Source organism: Chrysemys picta, chromosome 4 (assembly GCF_011386835.1).
Source record: "Chrysemys picta bellii isolate R12L10 chromosome 4, ASM1138683v2, whole genome shotgun sequence".
NCBI classification, from domain to species: Eukaryota; Metazoa; Chordata; order Testudines; family Emydidae; genus Chrysemys; species Chrysemys picta.
Genome location: NC_088794.1, coordinates 124,347,135 through 124,362,820, shown reverse-complemented (window position 1 = coordinate 124,362,820; position 15,686 = coordinate 124,347,135). Strand labels below are relative to the sequence as shown.

Sequence of the window (15,686 nt, the reverse complement as noted above, 5' to 3'; positions counted from 1 at the left end):
GTGCAAAGGGCCAGACCCTAACCGAGCAGATGGTACTTCAGATTAATTTACCTTTCTACTAATGCAGGGGTTCTCAAACTGGGGGTTGGGACCCCTCGGGGTCGCGAGGTTATTACGTGGAAGTTGTGAACTGTCAACCTCCACTCCAAACCCCGCTTTGCCTCCAGCATTTATAATGGTGTTAAATATGTAAAAAAGTGTTTTTAATTTGTAAGGGGGGGTCGCACTCAGAGACTTGCTATGTGAAGGTGGTCACCAGTAAACAAGTTTGAGAGCCACTGTACTAATGGGAATATAAGCAATTTTACCACAAGGGAGATAGGGGGTTCAGCTTGAACTGTGCCCTCCATTGTGGTACCTTTTATACCTGAAAATATGTTGCTTCCAAATACCTGTCTAATCCCTTGTTTATACTAGCTATATGTGTTGTAGCTTTAGCTGTAGTTTATAGAAAAATAGTACTAAAAATAAATAAATAAAATATTTAATACTGTATAAGGAATATTTCTGTTTCATCTAAATTCCTGTAGTGTGTGACAATTTAAAAAGCACTTGCACTTGCAGGGGTGGCCTGTTGCTGGGCGAGGAGTTTATGCAGGAGAGTAGTACTATATTTTTGTTTTTCTTCCATTAAAGAGAAAAAATAGATTTAGAAGACTTGTTGAGTTGTCATGAGAAACATCTCTTTAGAGCCCAGTCCACTTTAATCTTGCATTTTTTAAAAGCCTTCCCCACATTCACAAATTTGGTTACTCGTTGCTTGAATATAAACTCCTCATTTTGTGATGTCACAATCTTTTGCACAGTATTTAGTTATGATGTCACAAAGAGAGTATTCTTATTGAAGGTGGGAATAAGCAGTAGGAGCAGATGACCTCTTTAAAAGCAACTATTATTTTCCTGAAGATATCCCTCATTTAAAAATAAAGTTGTTGAAAAAGAGATGTGGAAATAGGACAGCCTATTTCCACATCTCTTTTTCAACAACTTTTATATATATATAAAATCAGTAAATTTTGTTTTTCAGAGTATGTTATAAATATTTACAAGCCCAAATATTCTGTTCAGATTGTTGCACCAGTATGAAAAGGGGCTAGAAATAGATTAGAATAGGACTATTTGGCAAGGGTCCAGATACTGTTAGTAGGTTTGTCATTTGAAAAATATTTCTAATATTTCCCATTTTATATATATGGCAAAAAGAGTTTCTTATCCAAATTCCCAGAATGCTCTGCTGAGCAGAATGGTTTCAATTTACTTATAAGCTTAATTGCAGCATCATACCTGTGCACGTAACATTGTAAGCATATCTTTATGCCTTCCTACAATATGCAATTATACTTGTGTGCAGCACGAATATCTAACCATGCTTTGTCATTGCTTTCCTGATGTGCTCAGTGCTATCAAGCCTAAAAATACTTCAGTTAAGTAACAACTCCTCCAGATATCAGCAGGAATTCTGACCTGCCCTGAATTATAAAAGCTTAGTGTTCTCATTACATTGGCTTTTATATCAGTTCTGAATAATAATTGCCAACTTTCTTAATCTTTCCACCTCTCCTTAAGAACCTGGGAACCTCTGTCTCCGTATTTGACACTAACCTAGATTTTGAGGCTGCTGATTTTGGTAAAAAAAGCTCTAACAATTCAGTTATAAAAAAATCTTTATAAATTACAATCAAGATCAAAGTAGATCTCAGGGAACAGGGGGGCTGTGAATAAATGCTGTGACACAAGAGACTTGGTTTTGCGAATCACATCACATTGGCACTGTTGTGGTTGTGATGGTATCACTCACCTCCCTTATGTAGCATCTGATGTGGCATACCTCCCCGATATAGTGCTGACAGGGTTGTGGTGATGTGACATACCTACCCTAATGTAGCATATTGCATTTTCACACCAATAGTAGTTGAACACAGAGCAGTATTATAATTAGAAGGGGGTTCCCTTTCTAATTTTTGCTGCTGAATGAAAGTTCCCTGTCCTGACTAGTTCGATTTGCAATGGCACATATCTCTGGTTGCAATCAGATCACCTTTTGTAGGAGAAGGTTGGACTCAGTGTCCTCATTAATCTGTTACCTATGAAAACAACTGAATACATGATATAAAAGTGCTAATACTACTCTTTCCCATGGCTTTGTTTTCTTGTGTTTTATAAGATAAATCTGCTCTTTGTTGTTGAAAGTCATTTCCAGCATACAAGTAAATGTTTGCTCACTAATTGGCTATAAATCCTTAGAATTCTGCTACACTTTAATTCCCTTATTGTAAGATATAAGGCTTGTAGGATTAAGGCATAATACTTACATCAAATGCAATGCATCTGTAGTCTGGTTGCTAAAGTATATTGAAAATTAAAATAGGTTCTTTCTCTTCTTTTTCTATATTTTTCTCATTACAATTACAGTATAATGTAATTCCCTCCTTAAACCAACTCAGCCTAATTAAGGGAATACAGTGTACATGTGTATAACTTTCATTCCATTTCTGTACATTAAATAGGAAAGAGGTAGGCCACACCCCAAATTAGGAGCAGTGTAGGACATTGTCACATACAGGCTTATTTTGGAATAAATACAAAATGTGAATTAACTACGGGAGGAAACCAGATAATCACCCAGAATGTCAGTGCAGTAATTAAAAGGTAATTTACATTAAATGTTGTTCTGTTCAACGATATTTAGCGTGACGTTGTTCCTGGGTTGAAGAAGTAATTAATATAGCTGTTACCAAAAAATATGTGCCAACTGATGTAATAACTATAGCTGATAGTCTGTATCCCAGAAAATTCCCTTCTGTTTCCTGTAGATTGCTATAATAGCATCCCTTTGCAGGGAAATTGCAGTCTAGCAATGACATTAGTGTCATGCAAGATCTTATTGGTAACATTTTTGCAACATCTTCATAAAGAAAGGAAATAGTATCTTTCACTCTGTTTTTAAAGTGTGTAACTATAATGAGTTTAGTAGCTGAATTGAAAGAAAAGGGCAAAAATACATTTGAATTCAAAAGTAGGAGGCCATTTAAAAATTGGGACAGATACAAAATTGGCCCAGATTCTGATCTCTCTTAGACCCCATTTTATACTGGTGAATTGAATGGAGTTACTCTGAATTGTCACTGTTGTGAGAGGAGAATTAGACAAGAGCATATACAATATTAAATGGTGCTATTACAATGTAGGGTTCCATTGAAAAAATGCCTTTTAAAAGGGAGAATTAACTGTGAAAAGTGCCAGATTAACAGCCCTAGAAACAAAAGTTATCTATTTATCCACAGAATGTTTAAGGCACGGACAGTATCAGTACGAGCTTCCCATCACTGTCCTGCTAATGTGCCTCACCACCAACCTGGAGGGACAGTTTAGGGGTGAAAGGAAATTCATTCTCCATTCCCATTAAGTCCTGGTCCTTCTGCTAAAACTGCCAGTCAAGTGTCCATATGGTTGGTTTATTTGTGATGTGAACTAAGAAATGGACTAATAGACCAAATTTTTTTCCACATAGGTAGGGCCCTACCGAATTCACAGCCATGAAAAACGTGTCATGGACCATGAAATCTCTTCTCCAGATTTCACTGGGGAGACCAGCATTTATCAAATTGGGGGTGGGTCCTGACCGAAAAGGAAGTTGTTGCGGGGGGGCTCACAAGGTTATTTTGGGGGGTAGAAGCATTTCCACCCTTACTTCTGCATTGCCTTCAGAGCTGAGTGGCCGGAGAGTGGTGGCTGTTGGCTGGGTGTCCAGCTTTGAAGGCAGTGCCCCACCAGCAGCAGTGCAGAAGTAAGGGTGGCAATACCATACCATTCCACCCTTACTTCTGCGCAGCTGCCTTTGAAGCTGGGTAGCTGGAGAGTGGAGGCTGCTAACTGAGGGCCCAGCACTGCAGGCAGCAGCGGAGAAGTAAGGGTGGCAATACCATATCAAGCCATCCTTACTTCTGTGCTGCTGCTGGCGGCAACTCTGCCTTCAGATCTGGTCTCCCGGCCAGCAGCCATTGCTCTCCAGCTGCCCAGCGCAGAAGTAAGAGTGGCAGTACCGCAACCCCCCACCGTCCCCAAAAATAACCTTCTGCCCCCCACACACACACATATAACTCCTTTTTGGGTCAGGACCCCTACAATTACAACACTGAAATTTCAGATTTAAATTGCTGAAATCATGAAATTTATGATTTTTTAAATCATATGACCATGAAATTGACCAAAATGGACCGTGAATTTGGTAGGGCCCTACAAATAGGCTGCCAAATCAGCCGGCTAGATGGCATTGACTTCGTTACTGCCAAACTAGACTAGACTCAAATGTAGTGAACAGAGCTGCAAGAGTCTTACAATAATTCATTACCAGTCTCCTGTACCATCTGTATTTATACAAAGGTTGTCCAGTATCAGAGGGGTAGCCGTGTTAGTCTGGATCTCGTGTTAGTCTGGATCTGTAAAAGCAGCAGAGAGTCCTGTGTCGGATGCATGCATCCGACGAAGTGGGTATTCACCCACGAAAGCTCATGCTCCAATACGTCTGTTAGTCTATAAGGTGCCACAGGACTCTTTGCTGCTTATACAAAGGTTGTTGCCCTAAATTTAACTAAGCATAAAATTGAATTGGTTTATCTGCAAAACATCCTCTTTTCTTCAGATCCCTGCTTAAAACTCAGCTCTTTGAGCATTTCTTTTACTCTTTAGTAATCTCCACAGCTCCTCTTGAACTTTCACTCTTTGTCCTACGTTTTGTTTTGGTTTGGATGTGTTTAGATTCTGTTCTTTAGAACTGTCATCATCTTATTAATTGTCATGTAAATTTACTATATTGTGCACTAGTTTAATAACTTGAGTCTGAGTATGTACTTCACTTGTAAAGCTATAACATTATATGACTCACTTGAAATGTTTGTATCTTTTGTGCCCATTTTGATTGATTTTATTATGGAACAAAAATTGTTAAAATAAGTATGGATTAAATTTTTAGTTACCTTTTATTTAGTGTAGTTGTTTAACTGAATAATTGGCCATGTTTAATACTAAACTTTGATTATCACTATCCACATTTTTTTGCAACAACATGTGAGGAGGTACAGTATAAAAATTGTATCTCAACAGTCAGTGTTTGATTTTATATTTTAAATGACTTGTACTTCAAATATTGTGTTACAGTGATTCTGGACGTGGGAGCAGCCTGTTAGACAGAGCCATTGCTGACAGACGACAACTCAATACGATTACCTTACCTGACTTCAGTGACCCTGAAACAGGTGAGAATTAACATCTTGAACAATAAAGTGGCAAAGATAATGTGTGGCTCAGTATAATCGGTCAGATCTTACAAGATAAAAAGACCAAAGCAGTCAGTGTAAGATGTGATTATTTTTGCACTATATATCTTCGTTGTTGTAAAGTAAAAAAAATAAAATAAATTGCAGTATCAAGTTTGTTTGAGGAGATGCTTGCAATATATAAACTTTACTTTTTATTAATTAATTAATTTTTGTTTTTAAAAATGCCCATTTCCCAGGCCTGTCAGTACATTTGTATTAATAAAATATATATAAACATTTTAGGAAGTATTACTATACTTATTGTTAAATATTTAATAATGGTTAAAAGTTGGCATGCTGATCTATTCTATTCTAGCTAGGGTCTGATACTTTACCCATTCCCTTGGTATCTGAGCATTTCTGAGTAAATTTTTTCTTTGTATTATTTAATAAGCAAACTAGGGATCCACCCCTTCAAAAACGTTAAGATTTTTTTTAGCTATTTTTTGGCACTTCATATTTGAAAACATTTCATTTTGGTGGCAGGTTCACAATAGAGGCTAATAGCTTTTGACACTTTGAGAAATAAATATTTTACAAGTCAGATAATGAACTTCTCATTAAACACAGTGCAAAATAAAATGCTGCACAGATGCAGCAGGTTAACTTTACGATGTCATTACATGTCAGTACATATTTATAAACTGTAATTTGTCTATTATCTTATATTCACCAATCATAACTTGAATGAATGAATACACCTAAAAGACTGTATAAACCAAAAACTCACAGCCAAAATGAATGAATAAACATACAGTTTTAAGAGAAACTCTCAGAAGGGGAAACAATTGACATATGGTGATTTTAAGTTTCACTAACTTTACATGAAAGGACACCATATTAACCTTATTCTAATCTATATCCTATTGTATCACAAGTATTAAGAGATTTTCCTTAGCTGTCTGTTTCCTTACTTTTGTGGTTTTATGTCAAAACTATAACATACTTTTTGAATTGTCTTTGAGACATGATTTTTTGTTTACTCGGGCTTCAATATAAAATGCTTTTGGAAAGGTTTCCCAGCCTGAGATGCCTTTATGGCATTTTGACAGCAGTAAATTAGAACTCATCAACCTGTGAGTAGTTGAAATATAATGTAACAGAATTATTCAATAGTAAAAAATTGTACTTGCTTGCTTTATTTCTGAAACCATGAAGTTGGACCAGATGTGCGCACTCACATGCACAAAGAGGTACATTTTTGCCATTATTGTAGGTATTCTGTTATAAATGCCTTATTTCCGAGAATTATAAAGGCTTAATGCAGTGTGTACTGTACCATAGCAAGAAGTCACATTCTTATGTGCACTTGCAATTTAAAAAAGCATTTTAATTAAAAATATGAAATTTGACTTGTGATCATTCAGTTGGAGGAGGGATATCTCAGTGGTTTGAGCATTGGTCTGCTAAACCCAGGGTTGTCAGTTCAATCCTTGAGGAGGCTATTTAGGGAACTGGGGTAAAAATCTGTCTGGGGATTAGTCCTGCTTTGAGCAGGGGGTTGGACTAGATGACCTCCTGAGGTCCCTTCCAACCCTGATATGCTATGATTCTATGATTCCACATTCTGGGCAATCTCACTGCTTTGTTTTATCGAGAAAATACAAGAAATGAGGTATGAAATTTTAAAATCTAGCTACTTATGCATGGAAACATTTGTTTTTCAAGTGGGTGCCAAGATTCTTTACAGAGCCTTGGGACACCCTGATTTTACCTCTCCAGATACTCAGACCATGAACAGCAATCGCTGCCTTTATAGACTGAATTCTCTTCATAGCCCTTCATCACTCACCATTAATCAGCCAGATGAGGTGCTGTTAAATGGAGATATGCCTGAATCAAAACTTGTAATCTAAAACCATGTGAACTTTTGGGGAAGTTTGCATCCAGGTCTGACCTTTATTACTGGGGCTTGTCACAAGCAAGGAAATGTAGGGGCTGGAAGGGACCTCACAGAGGCAGGACCAAGTTTACCTAAACTATCCCTGACAGATGTTTGTCTAACCTGTTCTTTAAACTATCTTCAGCCAAAACTGGAACAAAGGATCTCAACAAACTTGAATTTTTTGGAAGTTCAGATTTGTCTTATTCTGAATCTGAACTGCCGCAGGGAGGAGCTGGGGGTTAGTAGAAAGAGAGGAAAGTTTGTAATAGAAAGAGGTCTGCAGGGAGAATGGTAGAAACTCTGCAGTCACTCTATGGGATCAGTGTGTGGAAAAAGCCCTCAGATGTATTCACTTAAGGACCAAGAGAGGGTTGAAAGGATTTAGGGTTTATTGCGCTGCATGCTGTACATGCACACAGATGGGGACAATCCTTTTCCCAAAGAGCGTACAGAAATTCAGGTTTTCTGCTACCCTCTTTATCTGGAACACTGTGTAGATGGATGGGGAAGTAGAAGGATTATGACTCTACAAGTACCAAGGAAGTGAAACTTAGTATGTTGATTAGGGGGAAGGTGTTGTAGGTAGGTATTTTAAAACTCCTTGATTTTTACTTTTGAGTTAAACAGATATTATCAAATGTCAGGAACCATTTGGAGGAAAAGGTCTTAGATGATAATAGTGCAGGGGTGTTGAATCTATATGCACTGAGAGAGCTCCCACTACAGTTCAGTGGGTCTTCAAAAATATAGAAGAACAGAACTGTCATTTCTGATAGTTTTAAGGTAAAAATGAGCAAGAAAAAATACCTTCATGAGAGCAATATTCGGTCCTCCTTTATATATCAGAAAGGAAGGGAAGGGAATTGAATCAACTCTTCTTTTTTTTTCCTTTGTAAGCCAACTTTTAAGTGATGAGTCCCTTATCCACACATCTGAGCAGCATATTCAGCCTCTACTGACCTATGGAACAAGAGACTAGAGCTAATAATAATATCAGAGGCCTTGTCTATCTACACAAAACTTGTACCAGTTTAGCTAAAGTTGTTTTTAAACTAAATGCTAAACTAGTGCAAAATCCTGTGTAGATACTCTTATTCCAGATAAGAGTTTCATATATCAATTTAACATAAGTCAGTTCCTTACCAATTTAAACTAAACTGAAATAAGCCACTCTTAAAATAAGTGTTTACATAGGGATTTGCATTGGTTTAACTAAACAGACTTAATAAATTTAAGTTACACCTGTGCAATTTTCTAATGTAGACAAGCCAAGACCTCTTTTGTTCACAAGACTAGATGTCATGTCATGTCAGCCCTCCTAAAATCCTTCTCCACTTTAGCTAGATACCATATCTTTGGTTCATTGGTCAGTTCATAACTCTGGTGTTCATAACTCTGAGGTTCTATTGTACTTGTTTTATTATGTGATAGTCTTAGCTCACTTATTTTTGGACTATCATAATAGAAAATAAAATTAGTAGCTGGTTTTAAACCACGTTGTCTAGAACTTTGTTTTTCCTCAAATAAAATGAGTTTAGAGCATATTAAAGAAAATTTTCTTTCCAAATTAATTGGTTTTGATTAAATCTAGTTTTCTGGTTTTCTTGTACATAAAGACACTTGTCTTTGAATATCATACAAGATAATGGACTTTGTCAAGTTGTATAAAGAAAAACTAATACTTGTTTTCTGCAGAAACCATCTTCATACTATGAGTAGTGAAATAAATGCTTTGCATTATATCATTTTCTTTTTGGAATTCATGAATCCATTAAAACCCTATTCTTGGATTTTTTTTCTTTTATCAATTTTTTTTTCATTTTTTTAGCTTCTGATACTTCCTCCTCATCTCCTCTCTCAAGAACAGAATCTCCTCTTCACTTGTTCATATCTTCTCACCCTTATGCCAAATCTGATACCTGTGTGTGGCTCCATGCAGCCTATCCATACTGCGACTGTGTTCTGGGCCCCACGCACCTCCTCTCTGTAAACTGGTTCTCTCTTCCTGATAGGCGTGTTAATTTGCTTTTTGTTTGTTTTTCTGATAATCTCCATAACTGATAAACAGTGTTTCCATTTAAACTATTTTAAACTTCAAAACATTAGGTTCAACTGGAGCCTGCCTAGTCAGATGCTCTTAGTTAATTAGTGGGGGGAAAATATTAAAAATACAAACATTAGTAGTGCATAAGGAGATTTTAATAGGTAATATTGGAGTGCCGAAAGCTCTACAGTTTTGAATAGATTAGTATCTCAAACTCCTGGATGTGGCACAATGTAATAGATGGGAGGAGAAAGGGATTATCAATCAATATTGTTTTAGAGCACCTGTTATATGCATTGCAATAAAGCATATCTGGTGTTGAACCTGGAATAGTCAGTTCAGATACTGGCACCCGTTGTCTCATAGGAATATAACCATTTACGAGATTTGTCTTTCTCATCCATAAGTTGTAATAATTTATTTTGCGTTGTTGGATCCTTCATTAACAACTAGAATAACTATAATTTATAACAGCTATCTTTTCCTGAAATCTTGCACCAAGGTGGCAAATGCATCAAATAATTTGTATTTATTTTGTTTATTTTGCATATTGCAAAGGCCTGTTGATCTGTCTTACTGAACTATAATCAATTGCGTTCTGCTAATGTAAACCCATTGTAGGCCTGATTCTCCTCTCACTTAAAAACTCTACAAAATATATCAAAATAAATCTGGTGGTGCTACCAAAATAAATCTGGTGTTGGTGTTGTAACCTCTTGTTTAAAATAGCTTTCTAAACATTTTTCTCAGTTTATATTTGTTCTCCTTCCACTAGATTGCTTACTATTAATATTCCTGACCCTCATTGTTAGCCTTAAGTATAGTACTATTTGGTTTCACTGCTATACCACAATAATCCGGTGTTCTGAAGTTCAGTTTTGGTATTGGTCAGTGACCACCCTCCTTGATATTTTAAATGTTCAAATCTATGGAAGCATCTATGTTTCTTTAAACTTCAGGGTACTTAGATACAAAAGCTTAAGAAGTTGAAGGCTGTGTTCCATCTTGTAGCACTTTAATACCTGATTAACTAGGAAAGTGTTGTAGGTTTTGCATTGTGCTTCCACAGGGCATACTGCTATAAGATGGTATATCCCATGCAGCATTAGATTGTTTGTTCTTTGTGGAGCAATGAGTCACCAGGAGTTCCACCGGGATGCCTAACATATATTGAGAAAACGCAGAAGTGCAAACACAGACTAAATGGTATAAAGTCTGAGTTTTCCATTTCCAATAAAAGCTACAGTATTAATAAGGAAAAGAGCTTTCTAGATTGCATGATGATATGAGGGAAGTTTACATGATGATGTGTAGGGTATAAAAGCAGAATGTCAGATGCTTATCTGAAGTGTAAATAATTGGTAAGATTCAAAGCTTTGGGTATTTTTCCCCTTTACGCTATATGAATAAAAATTTAGTCCAGATCCTTGTAGCTTCTTGGTATAAATTTCAGGGCTGAAGATCGTGGGCTGCTTATTTTATTCAACTCTACATCTTCCTGTAATAGAAACAAAACACACATCACAAATGTTTAGTTCACCATACTGTACTGATGAAAATCAAAATGATTTCAGAAGTTGTAACAACCCCTCTTTTTCAAAACCTTTATTGAAAGCTGAAAACAATAAACCTGATTTTCAGTTTGAAGATTATCAGAAGTCTTTTTGTTTTCTTGGAGTATTTAGTTTTTATATTTTGCCTTTTTTTAATTAAGATTTTAATTTGTGATTTCATCTGTTGTTCAAAGGTAACTCACCAGATGCTTACTTTCATGGTTTTTACTCCCTTTTTTCAGTTTGTAAGTAGTATTCACTATACAGGTCTACTTTTAATTTCTAAATGACTTAAAAATCACGTATTTCTCCACAACAAAATGCAAATATTGTTTATCAATAGTGGAAGTTTGATACAGTGTGTAAAGTGCAGCTGATGCTATTTACTCATTCAATCACTCTGAGGGCTGTAATCTTACAAAATCTGAATGCACTCAACCAACACGTGAATTTAATTATTAAAGAGGCAGTATTAATTTCTGGAGGGCTGCAAATAAAGGTATTTCAGGAAGGTCTTATATAGAATAATGGTCGGTCACCGGTAATTTTTATTATTAAAGTTCTTAAGCCACCACTGTGAGTAAGCATTACAGTGGTCTAATATGTAATGTTACTACTGTTAATTTGATTTCTAGTGCAATTCACAGTGGGCCATTGCTTTCTTTTCTGAGAGGTGTTCCACTGCCTGAAATAGTGATTGTCAGAAGAGAGCTAAAGACCTCAATAAAGAGAATAAAATAAAGAGCATAAATCAGTAAATATACATTTAAAGTTAGACAAATAAATTATCCAAGATACAAAACACATTTTTTGCAGTCTTGAGATTGCTACCATCAGATATATTTTAAGATTATTTTATGCTTCGCCTATAGAAAATTGTGGCATATGTGTTTTCATTACACTTTTCACTTCGAAATAGATTTCTCCCAAGTAGTGAAGATACTTTTTTTAACTTGGGGGGGGGGGAGGGGAGTAAGGAGAATTTGGAAGAGCTGTACATATTTCACTGCAAGTATGGTGTCTGTTCAGTGCAGATAGACCTGTGAAGATCTGAAGAAGAGCTCTCTCTAAGCTTGAAAGCTTGTCTCTCTCACCAACAGAAGTTGGTCCATTAAAAGTTATTACTTCACCCACCCAGTGCAGATAGCGTTATTCAGAGAACTAAAGGAGAGGGATGCTAAATCTTATTGCCCAGATTTGGCTTTCTTGAAATGTTCTTCTGCCCAAACTGATAATTAACATTGCAACTTCTGTGTGAGGAAAAGTGTCTCAGGTGCCTTGTGAATATTCAGTAGGAAGAATGTAAATTTCAATTGAAACATCTGCTTTATGTAGCTCTGCAGAAGGTACTGTCTTTTTACGCAAAATGTGTTTGCTTGCATTAGCACACAATCCAGTGCATGTTACACCATTCGTATTTTTAAATGCTTTAATGCCTGCTTTTTGTGCATGTGAAATTGGAAGTGTTCTTCATCCTGCCTGAGTGTTTCTGTTGAATTCAGATTTCTCTTGCTTTGAATAAGACATTGTTCCATTAAATTTGATTTATAAAGCAACTTTCCTCTTCTGCGGCGAGAGCAAGAATATATGACAGATTTTCATTAAATCAAGTATTTAATGTTGAAATTTATTTAGAAATTACCAAGAAAATTACTAGGAAAGCCATGGATTTTATCATAATTTTCTTTTACATAGGGATACTTATGAACATCTAGGCTTCAGGACAAGATGGAATTTTAGAAATAATCTGTAAATTTAGGACATTGCTGTATTTGCTGAAATCGGGCAATAAGCAAGTCTTTGAGGTGGAAAGGTCTTCTCAGAGCAAATGCCAGTAAAAATGCTGACGGTTCAGTAATCATCTGGTCACAATGTAAGATTTCCTTGGTAATTTGTTCACATTATGGCAGATGAAGTCTCCTATTGAATGAAAAGTTTATTGATTAAAACATTCAAACAAGCAAAGGCTGATCGTAAACTAATAAAATGTTGGTTTAGTGACAAAAATTCTCTCTTCATAAATTCTGAATAGCGATTGCGAAAGGTAATTTGGAAGTAAAGCAAAATATTTCTCAACAAAAATGTGCCATGAAATAAAAAGTTAGACAGCAAATCTCACACATCGTTTTACCATGTGTGAGATAATTACTATTTCAAGATGTTATTCAGGTGGTAACTAAATATGTGAGTTCTTGAACTTTCAAAAACTTCCCGCCATTGAGACAATTTTAGTATCAAAGATGAACCCTAATAAAAGTAAAATCAAACAAGCCAAAGGTGATAGCAGAGAGCCATTATGCTGATGTATTATGACTAGTTTTCTTTCCCAGACCTCTCATGCCTTTTTCAGACATTTGAGTTCAAAACAACCTTCAGTTTCTTTTTTAAGGGAATAAAACCCTTCTTCAGTTCTTCGCAACGTTCATGCTTAAATCCTGATTTTAGCAGTTGTCCAGCAAGTTCTCTGTATGGGTTATGTTTTCTGATGAAGAGATAATGGAGTGTTTTTACAGCATATTCAGCTGGACACAAGTTGGCTTTACAGTGAATTCTGATGCGCTGGGTAGGGATTAAAGAATACAGAATATATATATTCCTGGTCGAAGCAATGAGAGTAAAACTGCCATAGTACCTTTTGGGGATGGAAGGGGGATAAAAATTGAGTGAAATGCAGCAACAAAACCTTGCTGGAGAGAGCTAAGCAACTTGCAAAGGAATGTGATTGGCTGAGGGTCTATAACCATTCAAACAAAACTAGGAGAGTTCTGTGTGATGCTGAGGAAAGAGCAGAGTGAGTGTGCGGTAGAGTGGAACGGGAAGCCAGAATGTAGGCATTTAGCACCATAGTAAGTGTGAGATGTAGAGCAAGAAATCTGCATTTTAAATTAGAAAACTTCTGAAGAAACTAGAAGAAAGGCAGAGTGAACTTTGGGCACTCAAAACTCTGCTTTTAAGAGAACCGCTCCCAGTTGTCCACAGAACAACTGTTAAGAGAAACTGTGTACCATGCATTTCCTCTGGAAGGAGCCATGAATGAGCAAAATGCTAATTAATTGTGGTGATACCAGAGAAGCATGAAATATTGTGGGATTAGATTTCCGGGGATGAGAGTGACACATGGTCAAGACGCTTGATTTGATGACCGAAAAGACTATGTGACTATAAAAAGGCATAGCCCAGGCATGATGAAGCTCCAGTGGTAGTGTTGACTAGAGACCCACAAAATACAGGGATTGCCAGAGTCTGCATTAGAGGCTGTCCCATCCTTTGGAGAAGGACTGTGAGAAACTACTTGGAGTCAACTAAGACACAGATGTTCAGATTAGGAGCCCATGGGAAAAAAGCAAAAATGGTGTCATTCTGTTCTATTATTTTACATAAATGGTGCCCAACCCAGACTATATACTTGTGACTTATTTTTCTTTGCTTTTCGATAGCAATTAACTTCCAACTCTCCTGCACTACATTGAGATTACCTAAACTCCTCAACCTTTGAAACAGGTTGAAGCGAAGAGGCGTGAAAGAACAAAAGCTGTGATTTTTAAAGGGACCTATGGGAGTTAGTCACACAAATCCCATTGAGTCTCCTTCTTTAAACTTTCAAATTCAAAGAAACCACTGTTATAGACAATGCGGACTATTTTGGAAAGTTTGGTCACAGGGTTTTATTAGCAGAGGATAGTAAGGGAGTTTTGAAGTTGATTCATTTGAAAGGTTATTAATGTTAATAGATTAGAATTGCCATCACCATTTCTAAAATAATCTGAGTTTATGTGAAATTCTGTGTCCATCATTTGATTGTAAATGTTTAGTCTGTGATTAATTTAAAAATTCTTGTGAGCAGATGTATTAATATAGTGAAAATTAGGAGATAAACATTTTCTATTTATTTAATGGGATAAGGAAGCATGCATTTGTAACATTTGCATATTTTATTTAGAGAATACTACTAAGAAATAAAATTTTAAGTGATCAGTATTATAAACTTATACATATTTACATAGAACTGCAAAAATTGTGTGAATTGATCCTTTCTGAAAAGATTTGAAAAATGAAAAAGTTAAAAGGGCACTCTGCAGCTTCAAATAACAAGTGTGAGGCAGGAATCAGTTGTCAGGTGGCTAGTTATGATTATATTTCACAAATCTCAGGAGGGTTTTGGAACATACTAATCAATTAAACAGCAATTCACCAGGACCAGATAGTATTCACCCAAGAGTTCTGAAGGAACTCAAATATGAAATTGTAGTTGATATGTAACCTATCACTTAAATTAGCCTTTGTACCAAATGACTGGAAGATAGCTAATGTAACGCCGATTTTTAAAAAAGACTCCATAGGTGATCCTGGCAATTACAGACCAATACACCTAACTTCAGTACCAGTCAAACTGATTGAATCTGTAGTAAAGAACAGAATTATCAGACACATAGATGAACATGATATCTTGGGGAAAAGTCAACATGGCTTTTGTAAAGGGAAATCATGCCTCAATAATGCTTTAGAATTTTCTGAGGGTGTCAACAAGCATGTGGACAAGGGTGATCCAATTGATATCGTGTATGTGGTCTTTCAAAAAGCCTTTGACAAGGTCCCTCACCAAAGGCTCTTAAGCAAAGTAATCAGTCATAGGATAAGAGGGAAGGTCCTCTCATGGATCAGTAACTGGTTAAAAGATAGGAAACAAAGGTTAGTTTTCACAGTGAAAAGAGGTAAATAGCCGGATCCCCCAAGGAACTGTAGTGGCACTTCTGCTGTTGAACATATTCATAAATGAACTGGAAAAGTGTGTGACCAGTAAGGTGGCAAAGTTTGTGGATGATACTAAATTACTCAGTATAGTTAAGTCCAAAGCTAACTGTGAAGAGTTACAAAGAGATCTCTCA

At 36.3% G+C, this 15,686-nt stretch overlaps 1 protein-coding gene across 11 annotated transcripts in view; it reads left to right on the top strand.

Moving 5' to 3' along the window:
• Positions 1–15,686, top strand: part of TTC7B (tetratricopeptide repeat domain 7B) — a 326,149-nt gene that overhangs the window by 206,803 nt on the left and 103,660 nt on the right. For 6 of the 11 annotated variants that reach the window (XR_010601134.1, XM_042858600.2, XM_042858601.2 and 3 more), the window contains 2 exons: positions 5,158–5,255; positions 10,995–11,045. Coding sequence is in view for 9 of the 11 variants with exons in the window: in XM_042858600.2 (XP_042714534.2) it covers positions 5,158–5,255; positions 10,995–11,045 (149 nt within the window). In the remaining 2 variants the exon portion in view is untranslated. The remainder of the gene's footprint in view (positions 1–5,157; positions 5,256–10,994; positions 11,046–15,686) is intronic. The other 5 variants (XR_010601135.1, XM_005285389.5, XM_005285390.5 and 2 more) reach the window with 1 other exon arrangement.